Raw genomic sequence first — 18,702 nt, 5'->3', positions numbered from 1 at the left:
GAAATCAACTGCAGATGAGTTCTTTGTACTGCTAAGAGCTCCAGTAACACAGTTTAATTTCTTACTTTAAAGTACCCCTTTATTAGGGAACACAAACCAGACCTGCTTTGCAAAATTAGCTTTTTTGGAAAGAAAGTTGTTCTGCTTGTCTTCTCAGAAAGGACTCAGTTGCTAAATGAAATTGCTGGAGTTTTCAGTATGTGTCCAGTTCAGAACAGTGGAAAACACTGGTACTCCCAAGCCTGTTCCAGTGCAGTTTCAAGGCTGCTTTGCTCACCAGATGTTGCTTTTGGCCATAGCACGAGTGGCCAGCCAGCAGAGGGCACTATCAAGTTTGACTATCTTTGGAAATAGTTTTTCGTTTCTGCTTTCAGTCACATGATTTTGGATGTGTCTCAGTGTGCTGTGTGCAAGGCCAGGAAGTGGCTGTGAGAAAGTCAAAATTGAGACTGCAACGTTGCTCAAGGGAGTCATCCTCACTGGAGTTTGGAGTAGGATCCGAACAGGCTTTTGAGATGGATTTAGATGACTAAATAAAAATTTAAGTGCTTTTAAGAGTTTTCCAAAGGTATACCAAAACTGGGATTTGGAGAGGTTCATTTGAAATTAAAACTGTATTATGCAACAGAAACATAGCATAAAGGTGCTGCAGTGTTATTAAGCTGTGCCTTTACCACTTCAACAAAATACAGTTATTTCACAAGTGGCATTCATTCTGGAAGATTTCTATTAAAAAGAACAGTTAAGAGTTGCATTAAAAATGTCAAAAAAGAATCAATGTAAGGTTGTTGAAGATAGTAATGAAATTAATACTTTTTCATCTTGTTTATCAACCTGACTGACACAAGATTTATTTGCTTGGCTATGCACTACAGGTATCATTGAATACAGATGAGCATTTTAATCTGGAAGTCTTTCAGGAACTCGTGATGTTTGCAGGGCATACCCAGCTCCAGGATATGTTTGTATGACCCAGCCAAAAGCTAACTGGCCCAGGAGTTAAGCCATTTTTATATATTGAACTTAAAATGGTGCAAAGGTTCTAGTAAAAAGTTTGACCAATTCAAATAATTCTGTAATAGTTGCTTTCTGAAGACAGTTATATATAGGATGTGCCACAAAATGCTGACTTAAATCAGAGAAAATGTCAGGCTGTAATTAGGGTTTAAAGGGAACTATAGACAAGGAATAAAGCTTTTTAATGGAAGGGAAGAGCCAGTCATTTTAAAAGGTCATCATACTGTGATCCCTCCCAAAATGTGTTTCTGTTCTGGAAATGATGAAGCAAACTCTGCCCTCTTGGTTCTTATGTACTTGGAATGCTGTCACTGAATTAATGATAAAATATAATTTTCCTCCTTAAGAGGAACATATTCAAATTTTAGGCAAGAAGAGTGAAGCCAGATCATGACTGTGTTCAAACTGAATTCTGTAAGATTGTATGGGACTCTGGCACAGTTTCATAATTTTAATTCATCTTTATAGGGCATCTGTAATATAGAACTAGGGGGTTTATTTTGTGCTGGTATACTTACAGAATAATAAAAAAATCATTTAAAGAAATCACATGGTTCAAGTTTTCTGCTGAAAACATAAATTCACAAATTTAATGGTGGTGGACAGTTAATCCAAGGTCTTTCTGTATTTTTGTCTCAAGATCCAATAAAACTTTATCACTCTCCTGTGATTTTGTCTGGAGAACATACCCAGGACCATGACTTACACTGTATGACATAATCTCACACTGCCAGTGGGAAATCCTTTTACACAGGACTGTCTAAGGCACGTGGTTCTTCATATTGTCTGTGTTTCTTGATGTATTTCAGCTGTGGCAGACCCTACAATCAAATAGAAGCTGGTGATGGGACACTAAATAGAAATGATACTACTACACACACCCTGAACAGAACAGGTAATTCTTTGTCAAAACACCTTGTTCCCTCAAATTAAGTAATTATCCACTAAAAGGGCAGACGAGCTTGTCTGTCATAAAAGGAGAGCTCACCCAGGTGAGTCTATACAAATTGTCTTTGACAATTTCATGTCCAAATGCTCCTTCCCTTTTCCTCTGTACAACATGTACAAAATGCTTATGGAGTTAAATTATAAGGAGATACTGTTCCCCTCAATTTACTTAAATAATGGTCCTCAGAATTTTTTCTCTCTTCATTCCCTGCTGCCATTTTTTACACGCTGCAGGGTAAATCTTTAATGCCCTTGGACAGATTGTGCAACTTCAGAGCCAGCCAAGCAGCACATATGTACTATGAGTCAGAGCTCCTGTTGGTGTTACTCAGAAGGTCACAGGCTAACTTCCATGAAACCCTTGCTGTTCACAGCACAAGTTTGTGATTTGTGTTTGCAGAGGATCCTGCCCAAGCCACCTCTGACTACGAGACCAACAACAGCGACAGCAGTGACATCGTGCAGAATGACGACGACACGGATTGCTCCAAGGAGCAGCCACAGAAGGGATCTGGCTGTAGGTCCTACACACCTGAGACCATCATCCTGCATCCCTTGACACCACCTGAGGTAGCTCCTCTAAGTTCCCCCAGCACAACAGAATGAGTGTATGCTGACACTGAGGGGGACAAAAAACCAAAATCAAAATCAAACTAACCAAATACCCAGATCCCCACTGTGGTCTAAGGGTGCTGCAAGGTATTATTGTCTTAAAGAACAAATGTTGCAGTGTGATGAACAAGTGATGATTGTCTCTCAGCATTCAGCTGTAAGCTTGGTTGAGATGCAGAGGAAAGCTCTGTTTAGTTAAGTTTTCCACAGCCTGTTGTACAACTGAATTAATAATCTGCAGTTGGCAGGAGCTCTTGAAAAATTTATTGTAATCTGCTGGAGTTGGACATGCTGAGAGAAAGCATTTTGCTTGAAATGTTCTGGCATTTACTCATCTCCAGTTTCTAAGTAAAATGAAATTCCAGGGAGTATACAGGGGGAAATGTGAAAGGAGGGGCACAACCCAACTTTTATTTGCAGACCTTGAAAGACAGAGAGGTTTCAATTTAAGGACTACAAATCTTCACTTGGACTGAGCTCTGTTAGGCATTCTAGAGTGTAGTGAATGGGTCCTGATGCAGAAGCAGAAGCTGGGAGCTTTTCTCTCTGCACCACAGTGAATTTCACAATGAAGGCAGCCTCCCTTGGAAATGAGTGAATGATTCCCAGGAGTGAATGAATGAATGAGTCTCAGTGCTAAGTGCAGGCACTGCTGTTTCATAAACAGAATTTCCTATCCATTCAAGTGAAACACATTACAAAGGAGAGTGAGTAGCTGCAGGGCTGCAAGAAATGAGGACATCTATCCAAGCTGAGTGAAGTACTACAGACTTACACATGATGCTAATGTGACTTCAACTTTCAAAAGCATCAATTTTTCCTTGAGATGCTTTGCTGAACTAACAATCCCTTTTATTCTGATTTCTGGTGCAGGACAAGCCTGTACTGGCTCCTGAGCCCCTGGTTATGGACAACTTGGATCCCTTGATGGAGCAGCTAAATAGTTGGAACTTCCCAATCTTTGATTTGGTGGAAAAAATTGGGAAGAAATGCGGTCGGATTCTCAGTCAGGTGAGAGGGTGCACCTTGTCTGCAGGGTCTAAATGTTGGCAGATTTAGACACAGACATGTTAAAAGCCATTTTCCTTACAAGCTGATGATCCCTGACACCTAATTCAAAGCTGACAATATGAACTCTGTCTCATTATATTCCTTACTTTTGAATATCCTTACTTTTAAATTTAAAAATGTGAAAGATAAATCACGCACCTATTTTGCTGTCTGCTCTCTGCTCTTCTGAATATTCTCTTGAGATACTTCCAGCCCTTACTAAGTTCCTTGGGAAAGGATTTCTCATGGGGTTTAGCATGGGAGGGCTAAACAATAATATGTTCAGTGGAAGCAGGATATACAGAGTTTGGTCCTCTTTTATACGGAAGATTTCAGTATAAGATCCCAGAAATGTTTCAGATTTCAGGCTGGGCAAGAAAGCAAGCTTTGAGGAAGTGGGGGTAGAAAGAATTCTTGCTAGATTCCCCCATTTTTAAGAATCAGAACTTTAAGAGAAAATTCATATAATATTATGTAGGGAAGATTTGCTATGAGTTGGGAGAGCTTACTAGTCTTTCTTTCAGTCTTTTATTCCTTCCTGTGGGTTTGATTCAGTTACTGACACAGCCTGTGCCTGCCCAGCAAGATTGGTGTGACCTACCATAATCACTTTCTTGGCTGAACTTTCTACTCTGTTATGCCCCTTTTCCTGGCACACTGACAAATTAGTCATTTTTTCTTATAAAAGTATTGAAGAATATTAAACAGGAAAAGCAAGTAATTATTTTTATTATTATTTAGGGATGAAAGGGAAAAAAAGCCCTAGAGAATCAGACTGAGTGAGGATCACTTTACAAGGCATTATGTAGTGATGAGTGCTGGAAAGAAGAGATAAAGTTAATTGGTACAATGTGGTACAATTATCACCCCCCCAGAAACACAGAGGTCAGTGTGTCAGGCAGATTTCAGTGTAACAAGCTCCAGAGAATGCTGGATCAAACCACAAGATCAAGTCCCTTGGTGGTTACCTATTATTCAGCTAGATTCAATTATCTGGTGGTCAACAAGGAAAACCATGGCATGAATTCAGATTTATTCTGTGCTCTGCCTTTTTGTGTTCTGTAGCTTGGCAAGCAACATCTGAGTTTGACCAGCCTGCCAAATCTCTAGGTTCATTTTAGAGAAATAGGCAAACTGTGGATATTGGATATATTTGGTGAATAAATTCAGTGATGCTCACTGAGGCACTTTTGCACTGGACAGTGAGTGTGTGATGTGTGAAATGCTCTTCTAGATCATAGTGCTCATCTTTCTCATAGCATGGAATGATAATAGAATGATGAATGAAACATGAGGAAAACCAGAACTTTCTTTTAATGGCATAAAGAACAGTTTGGATGAGCCAGAATTTGTTCTGGTTTTACCTGGGTCCCTCTGTAGGCTTTAAGCACTTGACCAAGCTGCATGGGCTTCTGTACCTCTGGACACAAGTCCTCTGTGCTTCCCTCATATTGCACTAAAGCTCCTCACTCTACTTCCCAAAATGTGGTTTTTGCACAGGTTCTCAACATGTTCTCCCCTTCACAGTTCCACAAAATGAGGCTTGAGAAATAAAATAGAGAATAGATGAAAATCCAACATTTTCTGTAACAGCTGTTTATAACTCCCTCTCCCTAAAAGAAGAATATAGCAAGTTCTACCTTGTTCACAAAATAGAGATCCTTATTGCCCCCACCTACTCAGATGTTGCTAATGAAATTATTTTCAGAAATCAGGAAACGAAAATAAATATTTTTTTTTCAGCCAAAAGCACTATTTTTTTTCCTGATTTGATTTCTAAATCCTGGGATATTATTAACAAAGGTAAACAAAAGCTCTAATGACTTATTCTCAGTATTTTGCTATCAAATGGACTAACCCATTTTAAAAAAAAAAGTAAATTAAAAAGCTGAATTAACTATGTTTGCCATGCTAGGTTAAATTTATGAGATGGAACAAAGCAGAGTTGACACATGCCTCCAGGGAAGCATTCAGTTTAGAAGGCAAATGCTGGCTTAGCATCTTTGAAGCTGCTTGAGATATCTGTTCCTTCTTTGTGGAATGTTAAATTGATTTAGACATATGAAAAGACCCCAAACCAGTCAGAAGCCATGAAAGCATCTGTGCAAACTGGAGTGGCAAGCCCAGTCAATGTGGCAGTGACAAATGTGCATGAGAGGGTTCAGAGAGGAGCATAAATTCAATCTCGTTTCAGAAACAGAGCCAAGCTCTCAGAACTCAGCTGTTGCTTCATAAGAGGCCATAAAATTCAATAATATCTTCAGTCACACTTAACACTTTTCTTACAGCTCCTGGAAGACTAAAACCTGTGGTTTAGCTTTTATTGCTGGGCCAGTATATGTGGTGGTACCAGTTGTGGGTTTCTCTGGGTCTGGATTGAAGGCACCTGAGACAGTAGTTCATGTTCACACTCAGGTGTTTATTATTTCTTATCAATAAAACAGCCTCACTACTGTGAGTTGGGCAGCTTTTCATTAGAAGGCACAAAATGACCAACAATCTCTTGGTACAAGGTCTTTTAAGACTAAACTGTCCAATTAAGAACTGACACCTGGATTATTTTCCCTTTTAACCCAATAACTGATCCCACAGAAGCTCCAATGCAGACTTTTCTGCCCAATTACAAAATGCCACCCAAACCCATGAAGAAGGAGGAAGAAGAAGCATGAAGAAGAAACCCAGGATAACACCCTGTGCCCTCCATCTTGCTTCCATCCACAACAGACTAAAAATCCCAAACCCTCAATTTCTCACCCAGTGATGCACCTGCACTACTCTCTATAATCTATTTCACACTTTTGTGGATTCCAGTCTGTCTTGAAGTGTAGGAAACTTTCTCCATGAATGAGGGTCAGAGTCAGTGCTCCCCTGGGGGTCAGGGCACCCCAGAGCAGACAGAGAAATATTCCCAGTGCCCTGGGTTTCCACAAATATATATTTATTATATTTATTTTATAGAGAGAAGTGGGGGTGCTTCAATGCTGGCAGCACAGGAGCAGTGTCAGAGGCAGGGTGGCATCACTGCAGGGCCTCTGAGATGGTCCCTGCAGGATGACAGGAGGATCATTTGGCTCTCTCATCACCACACATGGGAGAAGGGATATTCCTGGGAATAACACAGCAGCCTTGGGAGGAATTTGTCAGAGCCACAGACTGGATGGCAGCAGTTTCTAAGGAACACATGTCTGAAGGAAGCAAACACATGAGATAAATAAATAGGGCTGAGAGAGGGCTGACTGCAGGCACTGAGAAGGGAACTGCAAATCTAAACTTTGCACGTGTCCTCCAAGAAATTTAGCTAAGAGCAGTAAATAAATAAAGATTCTGCAAGGCTTTAAGGTTCAATTTGCAACAGGAGTGAAAAGATCAGGCAGTGATTTTACTCTGTCCCATTATTTGTTATGTCAAGTTCAAACTTGTCTTCAGAAGTGCCCATTTTGTGTCAGCTGCTACCTATGTTTCTGAGCATTCATCTCTCCTGAGCACCTCCTCACTCACCCATGGCACTCTCCTTCCCAGTACCTCCTCTCCTGGATGTTTAGAGTCACTTTGGGTGCAGGAATGCCTAGAGCAGCTCTGCCTCCTGAGCTATTTGCTGCCCCTGATATCCTGGTGGAGTCATTTTTATCATTTCACCACCAAAACTGGAGAGAAAGCAAGGACACAATGCATAGGAGCCACGTGGTTCTGCCTTCTGTCAGTCCTTTGCTGCTTCTTCCTTTTCTGGGAATTGATTTGAGCCAAGGATTTAGGAAAACATTCCCAGAAAAGCAGATTTCTATGGGGTAATTCAAGCTAAGGAGTTTTATATCTAATTTGTAGAGTTTTTCTCATCTACTTAGCAACATAGATTTTTTTGTTGTTTTTTTTCTTTCAGGTATCATACAGGCTTTTTGATGACATGGGGCTGTTTGAAACCTTTAAAATACCAGTGAGGGAATTTATGAACTACTTTCATGCCTTGGAGTGTGGATACCGAGAGATACCTTGTAAGTAAAAATTTTAAAATTCCTGGCACTTACTGATGCTTCCCTCAAGTTTTGGGGATTTTGTATTGAAGCCTTCTGGCATTATAAAGCTATATTTTTTCCTCCAGTACATCATGACCAAGCGGATGTCTAGGCAGAGGCCGGTGCTGAACCACAGCCTGTCATCTTTTTTTCTTTGTATTTCATCTTTTACACTGTTTCATAATTCATGGCAAAATCTGCCAGAAATCCAGAAATCATATAAAGCTATTATATGTAAAGACTGTTTCCTGATAATGCAAATGTACCCCAGTGCTCCGGTTGGGTTGGTTGGAGGTTCTTGAAACATTTAACCCCCTAAAGGCAACTTGGACTTTTACACAGTAGCAGTGCTATGCTACCAAAGGAGATGAGTTTTATAAGCAGAAGAAATATGCCCAAAACATGAGTGAACCCTGTTCTGTTACTACAGCTTAGCTGATGTTTTTCAGTGGGAATCATTTATTCCCTGAAAAACCTGTTTTCAGGCATCCCCAAAGTATTTACTAATTCAAATCAAATTTATCAAAGTGCTTCACCTGCAAAAGACACTTGTTTCTCCAAGAGGAAAGAGTTATTACCCATTTTAGTGGCAGATAAACCCAGCACTGAGGAACACAGAACACCCTGTTTTCTCTACACTTGCAGAAAAATGTGGGAGAAATCATTATAAGTCATATAGTCTCTCTGTCAAATATTAAATACCAGTTGGAGCAGTGGGAGGGATTTAAGGAAAGCTACTTGAAAATGCCTTCAGCCAGGTGGTTTGGAGTCCATTCTGGGAAAGTGAGTGCCCCAGTTTTGATCCTTTCCTTGTGTTTGAGCTGGATCAGGGATCCAAAGCAGCAGATCACAGCCTGAGGAGGTTGGAGATGGAAGTCCCACAGCCTGTTCTGCTGAAGCCATTCCTTTCTGTTTGAAACATTTAACTGTTTATAGAGTCTCTGGGATTTTTATGAACCTAGAATTGCATTTCCTTGTTTTTTTTTTTTCTTAAGGTTCTTTTCTTTTTTCTTTTTTTCTTGTTTTTTTTTTTTCTACTAAAGAAGAATCTCTTTCTAATACAAAATCAAATTATCTTTCTTTTTTTCATTTCTGTGGAAAAGGCAAAAGCAGTTCTGCTGCTCGTGCTAATGTTGGTTTTGTCTCTGCTGGATTTTGGCACACGGTACCACTAGATGGTGCTGGCAGCCCTCTGTCAGCAGTGCCTGGTGTTTTACAGCTGCCTGGTTTTCTCCCCATCACAGATCACAACCGAATCCATGCCACGGATGTGCTGCACGCCGTGTGGTACCTCACAACCCAGCCCATCCCGGGACTCCCCACTGTCATCAATGACCACGGCTCGGCCAGTGATTCAGGTATATTTAAATGTCATCATCCTCAAGTTTCTCTGATGAAATTTGCTGTCAGAAAGGCAACAGCTGGGGATTGCAGGTAGAATTTTTTTGCAGTCTGTAACACAGTGTGGAAGTTCAGTAGCACAATGGGTGTTGAAGGTGTTCTGGTGTGTTTGTGTAACTTTGAAGGAATGGAATTGTTCCTCCAAAACCTAATACTTCACATTTAATGATGTGTGAATGCAAGCCTTTGTGGTCACCTTTAATGACAGATCTTTGTTACCATTTGATATTTGCAAAAGGTTTTTTCCTAGGAAAACTGCATTATTAGTGCTTTTCAGGGCTGTATCAGAGGCACTGTAGATTTAAATCCTTAAACCCTTCTTTAAATCCCTAAACCCTTCATTGTTTTGCTATTCTACAATTTCTGGGGCATGCAGGCAGTGCTGTGCACTTGCCACTGCTTGGCTATCATGAAGTGTTCTTTGCTTTTCCTCTCTATCTCTTTTTACCATCTGGCAATTGTTTTACAAGACCACTCTTCTTATGTTTTATGATTGCTCACTACAGGAAGCTGTTCTTCTTGCATTTTTATATTAACTTCTCCATGTTCAGTATGGTAACTAGAAGACCTGTCTGTGTTTCATGGGAATTCTCAGAGAGTTGCTGGAAAAGCAGGAGTTTGTTCCATTTCTGCTTCTTTTTTTACTGTTTGGTTTGGTTTTGTTTTGTTTTTGTTGAGTTTTTTGTTTGTTTTTGTTTTGTGTGGTGGTAAAGGGTTTTATTCCTGGAAAAATTTATTAGCAAGGGATTTCAGTGGCTTTGTAGGTGAGGTGGAATGAAAGGGGTTGAATTCTGGGGCTTTTTGATGTTTGTTATTTGAAAGACATTGTTCAGCTGCATGCAAGATCCATTCGAGGTTGTTCAGATTAAATTAGCAGAGCATCTCAGTATTTGTCTCTGACAGGTGTGCTCAAGAAGCTTCAGAAAGATGATGATAAGAGGATTATGAGCAAAGATCCCAAGTCTAGACATTTCAATTGGAAAACATGCACTGTAATTTAATTATTCAATTCTAGTCCATTGCTTTAAGGACTATCAGTGTTTCATGGACTTGTCTACATGATAAAAGAAATTAGAGAAAGGAGTGGGAAGATCAAGTTTCCCCACAAAGCTCCAGAATGGCTGTCAATCCATGTCTCACTGCTTGTAACTTACATAGTTGGAGAGTAGGTTTTGCTGGAGGGCTGGAAGATCCCCAGGTGGGATCAGAATTTGTTCCTTTACAATTGTTTGCCTTATTGTACTGGATCAGAGGCACAGAAAGCCCTGAGGTCAGGCTGCATTTATCCTTACTGTAAATTTGCTCCTTCTCTCCCTGTTCTATTGCTTCTCTCACTGAAAGAGTGGCCCTGGATTTTTTACTGTTTCCTTTTCTTTCTTTCTGCTCAGATTCTGACAGTGGGATCACCCACGGCCACATGGGATATGTGTTTTCCAAGACATACACACCTACAGATGACAGCTACGGGTGCCTGGCTGGCAACATCCCTGCCCTGGAGCTGATGGCTCTTTATGTGGCTGCAGCCATGCATGACTATGATCACCCAGGAAGGACCAATGCCTTCTTGGTAGCAACGAGTGCTCCTCAGGTAAATAAACCTCAGGCAGTGTTGCTGTGCAGTTTGGAAGGTCTCCATGACAGCTTTTCCTTGCTGGTGGTGCCTGTGGCTTCCATTAAGCACAAGGCTGCCAAATATTTTGAAACAGCTTGTCAAAGTGACAGAAATAATCACTTCACTTGGGGATTGCTGGTAAGAGGCTTCTTACACACCCTCAGTTAGCAGAGCTGCTGAGAAAGGTACTGATAAACTGTGCCAATGAAGAAGGTAAAGCTCTGCTGACTGAAAGAGAACCTGCAACCGTGGAAGAATGGAAGAATTGTTCTACCAAGTAATGCACAGTAAGATTAAATAAAATAAAACATCCCAGTTGTGTACCTGACTGTGCTTTACAAGTTAATTGTGTGTGATCATAACACATTTTCTGTTGCTTCTACAGAATATGAGCAGCTTCAGTCTTTTTATAAAAGTATTTGGAAGCAGGAAGTGGAAAATAATCTCAGTGTTATAAATGTAGAATTGAGCCTTGCCTAATGTTACACAGAAGTTGCTGCCAGTCCTGAGAGTTGAATTCAGCAATTCTGAGTCACTCCCTGTTGGCTTAACTATGAAACCATCTTGCTTTACATAGGTGACCTGCCTGGCTTCAGCACACTGTGATGAAAAATACTTCTATTGATGAGGAAATTAAAAAAAAATATATATATATCTTAATGGTGGCAGGTCAGGTAGGAATGCAGAAAGTCTGGATTTACTCCCCAGCTTGCAACCAAACTTCCTCTGTCACCAAGAGCAAGTCACCTGAACTCACTCTGGTATCACTTTGTGTCTATGAATTGATAGAAATGCTTCTCATCCTTGCAATGCATTTCTGTGATCCGGAGCTTTGATACTTTGGCCAGGTAAATAGACTGGGAGAAGACATGTGCTGTCTTTAATTGTAAGAAACAAGTGCTGTAGCTCTGTGCTTGTAAAAAACAGAAAAGGAAGTTAGATAATTCGCCTTTATGTACTGACTCTAGTTTGAAAATAAATTAATAGGAAAAATAATTTTCTTGTTATTTTCTGAATGGAATTACCATCCCTAATGAGAGTTCAGCATTTTATTTTGATAAAGATTTCACCCATTTTGGATTTTAGCCCTGAGATATCTGTCAGCCTGAGTGTGTGTTTTTGGGTTGCAAACTGGAATTTCACCTGTTTCTGTCTTTGGAATCAGTCCTACTGCCTGGACACCACTGCCTGGTGCAATTAGCAAAGAGCAGTAATTAATTGAGGTTTATTCTGACAATCAGGGAAGCACACACCTATGTTTTATTAGCCATCAACCCGTGGCCTGAAACAGGATGATCCATTACTGTGATTTTCCTGAGAGGGTTTTGCTGAGAGGGTTTTGCCAAGATGATTTTACTAAAATGGTTTTGCCAAGATGATTTTGTGAAGAGGGTTCTGCCAAGATGATTTTGCTAAGAAGGTTTTGCTAAGATGGCTTTGTTGAGATTATTTTGCTAAGATGGTTTTGCTAAGAAGATTTTGCTAAGATGGTATTGTGAAGATCATTTTGCTGAGGTGGTTTTGCCAAGATGGCTTTGCCAAGATAATTTTGCTAAGATGGTTTTGCCGAGATGGTTCTACCGAGATGGTTTTACTGAGATGATTTTGCTAGGATGGTTTTGTGTAGATGGTTTTGCCAAAATGATTTTGCTGACATGTTCCTCAGCTGCTCCTTGTGCTGCTTCCACAGGCGGTGCTGTACAACGACCGCTCTGTGCTGGAGAACCACCACGCTGCTGCTGCCTGGAACCTCTTCATGTCCAGGCCAGAGTACAACTTCCTGGTCAACCTGGACCACGTGGAGTTCAAGCATTTCCGCTTCCTCGTCATCGAGGCCATCCTGGCTACTGACCTGAAGAAGCACTTTGATTTCGTGGCCAAGTTCAACGCCAAGGTGAGATCAGTTTGGGTTTCTGGGGCACGGTCAGAAAAGATTGTGGGCCTTGGGGGCACCCAGCAAAACGGGTTTCTATTTCTTCTGAATGTCCTTTTGGCTGCTGTATTATATTTATAATGTATTTATATATGCTAAATTATATATATATATATATATATATATAATATTTTATATTGCTTTTCACTTATTTTTCCCTTTCCATATTGTTAATTCCAGCCTGGGGTTAGCTCACCTGCTTATGCTAGTGATTTTGTTAAATAGCTGAATGTATTGTGCAATAGCCCAGGTCAGATTTTCCTCTTTTGCCTGGCATCACCATCCTGGTTTCCCTTTTCTGTGTCTCCCAGGTGAACGATGATGTTGGCATTGACTGGACCAACGAGAACGACCGCCTGCTGGTCTGCCAGATGTGCATCAAGCTGGCTGACATCAACGGGCCTGCCAAGTGCAAGGACCTGCACCTGCAGTGGACAGAGGGCATCGTCAATGAGTTCTATGAGCAGGTAAAGGCATTCCAAAGCTGCTGCATGACAGTGCTGCTGGCCAGTGAAAAATCACAGAGAATAGGGGTGAAGAGGTTGGCTAGAGTTACATTAATCAATTTTTTTGCTGGACCAGTGAAAAAATCCATTTGTCACTGAAGTTTCTGATGTGTCCTCAGAGACCTCTGGTGATGGTGTCTCTACAGGCTGGACTGTTCAAGTCTGGCACTGTGAACAAGCACTGGCATGGTGAACATTTTTCCTCTTTTTTTTCTTGTTTTTTTCCTGTTTTTTTCTCTTTTATTTCCTGGTCTTTTTCTCCTGTTTTTTCCTTTCCATCATGGCTGTCATTTCCTTCTTCTTTAGTGCAAACCATGTTTTCACCCTTCCTTCTGTGTTCTTTTAGCTGGTTCTCATGTCTCTCCTCTGCAGTCTCACACTTTTATTGACATGTAGTCTCACAATGTCCTTGTTCAGATGGCCTAAAAAGAGCAGTGGGATTGTTTCAGCTTCTCTGCAGGCCACACCTCTGTTCACACAACCAGAACCTTTATGTGCTGAGCAGGACTGCATTGCTGGCTTTCAGTTCATCACAGGCCAACCACAGCTGCTCCCAGACCCATATTTCAATTTTAAGACAGCCCTTGCAGCTCTCAGAGGTTGGTCAGTACAGCTGCACTCATTATGCAAGGCCATGCTGGTGGCACAAGGAAGGAGGACAGGCACAGATTGATTTAGAAAGCCTGGGAATACAGCCAGGCACTGCTCCTCTCTTTCTAGGTGTAAGGGAGCCCTTAATTGAACCTATTTTTCTCATTTTAACCAATTTTGCCCTGCTGAGTGCAAGGGTCAGGGCTGTTCCACACTGTTCCTCTGTTTCCTGAGTGGGAACATTTTGAATGTTCTGGTCAGATTGAACTCCACATCCTTTCTTTTCCAGACAAGGCAAGCAGGCTAAATCACTGAACTAGACAACCCACAGACTTCTCAGGGAGGCTGTGCAGTAACTTGGAGTCACAGACTAATCCCTTTTAAAGCTTTTCAACTTCCCTTAAATTTACTGCACTTACAGTTTGGGAAGAAAATTTCCAACCAGGATTTGGTGCTGCCTTCTGGAGAATGTAAAGAGACAGGGACATAATTCAGACACTGACCTGAAGCTTCTTCCTTTCTTTCAAATCTCCCAAGAAAAAGAAAGTACAATGAACCTTACCTATAGTATGAATATAGCTGGTTCCATTTTTGTTTTCATTTTTTTTCTTAAACAAAGAGTGTGTGTCTCAAAACAACCTTCATGCCCCAAATTTTCTTTCAGGAAATCCTTTTCTTCTTCATTACCACTGTCAAAAACAAACTGTGCTTCATAGTTCTGGTGATGTTCAAAGCTTGTGTGGGTGACTAGTTCATGCAGACAGAAGCAGGCAATCAGATGTAGAATATGGCTTTCCTTTTTTTCCAATAAAAGTTATATCAGAGGGAAGTGCCCCAATATATTAACAACAGCAAAGCCTTGGAGAGTGAATCAAGCTTGTGAGGATACAGATGTGGGAAGATACTGTGTTACCTGTTCCACAGCATGAGCCTGTGTTATTTTCCATCATTCAGAAATGGGATCCAGAACAGAGAACATTTTCTTTCTTGGATTTCTTTTTGGCATTAAGGAGGATAAGCTAGATTCTCAGTTACTTTTATCTCTATTAAAATCTATTTTTCTTTAATATGCTATAAGAGGTGTATCAAACCATGTTCACCATGGTTATGAGCATTAGATTTTTTTCTGTGACTGGAAAAGTCTTCATATTTTCATTTCTAAAAAGGACAAATTTATGGGAAGTTTGAATTTCCCTGGAAGTATTATCAAAATTCACACATATGTGAATTCAACCTAGGCTGTGAAAATCATGAAATGTCTTTGTTACAATAAACACCAATTCCTTTGAAGAATTTCACTCCCATATAAATAAAAACTGCTTATTAAAAATGTATTGTATAAAAATATTCAAAATCCTGTGTCATATTGTTGCAGGATGTTTCCTTCTCTTCACATGTCCAGTAGAATTATTTGAAGACAGACATATTAGACTTTAAAAAACCCACACTGCAAGATGTTTCTCATAATAAATCATGTTTTAACAGAAAAATAAAGAAGAATTTGTAAACATTTCAACAGTCAGCATTTCTCCCAGTTCACAGCTAGGAAATCTCAGACATGTTTCTGTAAAGAAGAGCAAGCTGTCACCTCTTCTTAATTTCCTTGCTATTTCAAGAATGGATCGCATGTTTCGGTGTTTTGTCAACACAAAATACTTTGTTTTTAATGATTGCACATAACATTTCAGGGTTGGTTATTATAAAATAAGAAAACAAAACACAAGGAAATGAGATATTTGCTGTACATACTCCAAAATTTAGCTCTCATTTTTTGGCCTTCACCAAATACAGATAGGATGTTGGTCAGCTGTGAAGACCATTACTTTTGAAAAATTTACATTACAAGGCAATAAATATAAGCAAACATAATGGAAACTGAAAATGCATCTCCAAATTCTAACATGTATCCCATAATGTAGAACTCTGTATTGTATTACAGCAATCAGTTACATGTCAGGCTTGATTAGGGGGGTCAGATATTTTTGGGGGGGGATAGCATCTGGTCTGGTCATGTCTGCTCAGCTGAAAGCTCACTGATATCACCAGAAGCTTTGCTGTGATAGGGAATTGAGTATATCAGATTTGGCTCTGCAATGAAGTTTTACTTCATTTTACATCATGAGAAGAGAGAGGAAAAACTCATCTTATGCCTCCCTGTCTCCCCCAAAAAAGCTTTGTGGGAAAGATTTACTGTGTTTGAAGAAATGAATGTCATACATTGCTTTAACTGGGATCATTCTAATAGTCACAGGAAACAAATATTTATGACCCAAAGCCAAAAGGTCATCTCCAGGTTACTTTTAATAAGGATGAAATCAATAACAAAACTAGACTGGTGAGACAGCCCTGTCTTGTAGATGTCTTATTCCCTGTAAACAAGGTTGTTGTGAATTAACGATCACACAGTCAGAAGGGATTTTTTTTTTAAATAATGTGAAGAAAGGAAATAACAATTTTCAAGTTTTAACACAGGGTAGAGTTCAGGGCTAGTGGCATCCTTCTGCAGAGTCATTGTTAAGTTCATCCTCGTTACATTCACATTATTGGTAGTGGGTTGGGATCAGCTCCTACAAGAAAAGAGCTGTGACGGTGCCCATTTGACATGATGGCACTGTCATGATGGAAGTGCCAGGCTGGTGTGGCATTCATATTTTCTGGAAAAATCTCTTTGCCCAGGATTTTGCTCCTGGGAAGCTGAGAAACCTCAGAGAAAAAGGAAAACAAGAATTATCTGATTTGCTTCTCCTGTCTTTTGCTGCTTTGGAATGTGTTTGGAGATTGTTTACCTACAGGTGATTGTTTCATTGGTTTCATATGAATTGTTTTGACTCATTGGCCAATCAGGGTCAAGCTGTGTCAGAGCTCTGGAAAGAGTCATGAGTTTTCATTATTATCTTTTTAGCCTTCTATAAGTATCCTTTCTGTAATCTTTAGTATAGTTTAGTATAGTATTCTTTCATATCATATAGTATCATAAAATAATAAATTAGCCTTGTGATGACATGGAGTCAGATTCATCATTCCTTCCTGCCACGGGGCATCCCACAAATACCACAGGCTGGCACCTTGAAGTTGTCCTTTCAGCATTTTTAATTGGCTGGATATGCTTTAGTCCTTTTTGTGGCATGGTTTTGTTTCACTTAGCTGTGAGAAATGATGGCTGTTTTTCATCTGCAGGGTGATGAAGAGGCCAGCCTGGGGCTGCCCATCAGCCCTTTCATGGACCGCTCTGCTCCCCAGCTGGCACACCTCCAGGAGTCCTTCATCACCCACATCGTGGGACCACTCTGCAACTCCTATGACTCAGCAGGGCTGATGCCAGGAAAATGGATAGAAGAGAGTGATGAATCAGGAGACACTGATGAGCAAGAGGAGGAGGAAACAGCAGAAATGGAAACTTGTGAAAACGCCGAATCCAGTAAGTGCTCGACACTTCCATTTTCCAACAAAACAAGTTCCATGTAGTGACCAAAACACTAAGCAGAGGCTGTGAGCTGGCCAGGTTCAGCATGGGCCTCCTCCAGAGTGACAGTGAGTCCTTGATGTCCTTGGCTGTCCTTGGAGGAGCTGTAGCCATTTACATTGTGAATGGAGATGCTCCGTGGTTTCAGCATCAATATGGTTCAGATCTACCACTTATTTCTACCTTAGCTGGGGTTTCTGGTGGTGGATCATCTGTGCATGAGGGCTTTCTAGACTCTTTCAGGACTGGTGTTGGTAGACTACAAGAATTTCAGTTGAAAAAAGGATGTTTGGGAGAAGATTTTGCAAGGAAAACACTCATCATTTCCATGAGTTAACATGACAAACAGGAATAATAGAATGAGGATCTGCAGTGCTGATGGAGTAAAGGAGTTTTTAACAATTAAATCATTTTAATGCACGTCTCTTCAAGGTAACATGGAAAAGAGGGGGAACAGAATTGGCACTGAGCATTGCTGTGTAGTGTGTTGGGAGCTGCTAACTCACTTGGCTAACCAGTAACTAAAGCTCCTGTTCTCCTGCCTCTCCTCTAGAAAGGCAACACTGCCAATATTTGCTGTACTGAGATGAAAGTTTTTTACCTTGAAAGGAGATTTCAGTGGGAAGTGATTTTTGAGAAAATACTGCAGCTGTAGACCTCTTCCTTTTATCAGTTTAATCCTGCATTATCTTTTTCTTTCTTTCATGTTCTTTCTCCCTCTGAATTTTCTACTACTCTTCCTTTATTTCCCTCCTCTGAGTCATCTTTCTCTCTCTCCCCTGTATCCAGAAGTTTTAGGAATCAGCAGCCTAAAGTGCATTCAAGAAATACCAATATTTTTTCCCATCAACAGGCTTACTTTTTCCTGCTCTTTCCACACATGTTCTTTCATGCCCTGCCTGGGTATCATCCCTGTTTTCTATTGGGAAAGCTGAGAAAGATTTAGTGAGTGCAGTAAGTCACATTTGGATGTGGAACTAAAATCTGTGTCTTCTGATGTGCAGAATTAACCTTTTATCTCTAGTAAGATCCAGAGGTAAACAGTTTGTACTTAAGATCTCATTGCTATTTTTCACACACACACAACTTGCACATATTTTATGTTTAGCACGTGCACATGCACAAAAAATCTCTTAGAGAACAGTACACATCAAGTAATGTAACACCCAGGGGTAATTTATCACTTTATGATCTGTCAGTTCTGTAACAGGCAGAGCCACATCTTTGTGGCAGATTGGGCTTTCTGGAAGTGCCTGCTAGGAGGAAATGTATTCAGCTGGTAATTAACACAGACCCCAAAGCCTGAAACTGATACTGCTGTATTAAAAAAAAAAGAAGGATGTTCTCATATATCCATGGTGTCTCTAACCTGACTCTGAAATCCTTGGTTTCCTTTCATTTAATGTCTCTATTCACTTATCTTCTGTATCACCATTAGTGGAGTCAAATAATAATGTTTTCAGGTTAAAAGCACTGATCATTATTAACTCTTTTCACATTGCAGACAGACTGATTTTAATGATCTTCTGATTTCTTCTTTACCTTGTAATAGCACCCTA

At 40.3% G+C, this 18,702-nt stretch overlaps 1 protein-coding gene across 3 annotated transcripts in view; it reads left to right on the top strand.

Moving 5' to 3' along the window:
* PDE3A (phosphodiesterase 3A) overlaps window positions 1-18,702 on the top strand; it is a 219,397-nt gene that overhangs the window by 190,180 nt on the left and 10,515 nt on the right. For all 3 annotated transcript variants that reach the window (XM_077178110.1, XM_077178113.1, XM_077178112.1), the window contains 9 exons: window positions 1,827-1,912; window positions 2,366-2,535; window positions 3,451-3,588; window positions 7,505-7,616; window positions 8,882-8,995; window positions 10,427-10,626; window positions 12,341-12,544; window positions 12,895-13,050; window positions 16,858-17,098. In XM_077178110.1, coding sequence (XP_077034225.1) covers window positions 1,827-1,912; window positions 2,366-2,535; window positions 3,451-3,588; window positions 7,505-7,616; window positions 8,882-8,995; window positions 10,427-10,626; window positions 12,341-12,544; window positions 12,895-13,050; window positions 16,858-17,098 — 1,421 coding nt within the window. The remainder of the gene's footprint in view (window positions 1-1,826; window positions 1,913-2,365; window positions 2,536-3,450; window positions 3,589-7,504; window positions 7,617-8,881; window positions 8,996-10,426; window positions 10,627-12,340; window positions 12,545-12,894; window positions 13,051-16,857; window positions 17,099-18,702) is intronic.

Source organism: Agelaius phoeniceus, chromosome 5 (genome assembly GCF_051311805.1).
Source record: "Agelaius phoeniceus isolate bAgePho1 chromosome 5, bAgePho1.hap1, whole genome shotgun sequence".
Taxonomy (NCBI): domain Eukaryota; kingdom Metazoa; phylum Chordata; class Aves; order Passeriformes; family Icteridae; genus Agelaius; species Agelaius phoeniceus.
The sequence above is the reverse complement of the archived record's forward strand: the minus strand, read 5'-3'. Positions and strand labels throughout refer to the sequence as shown.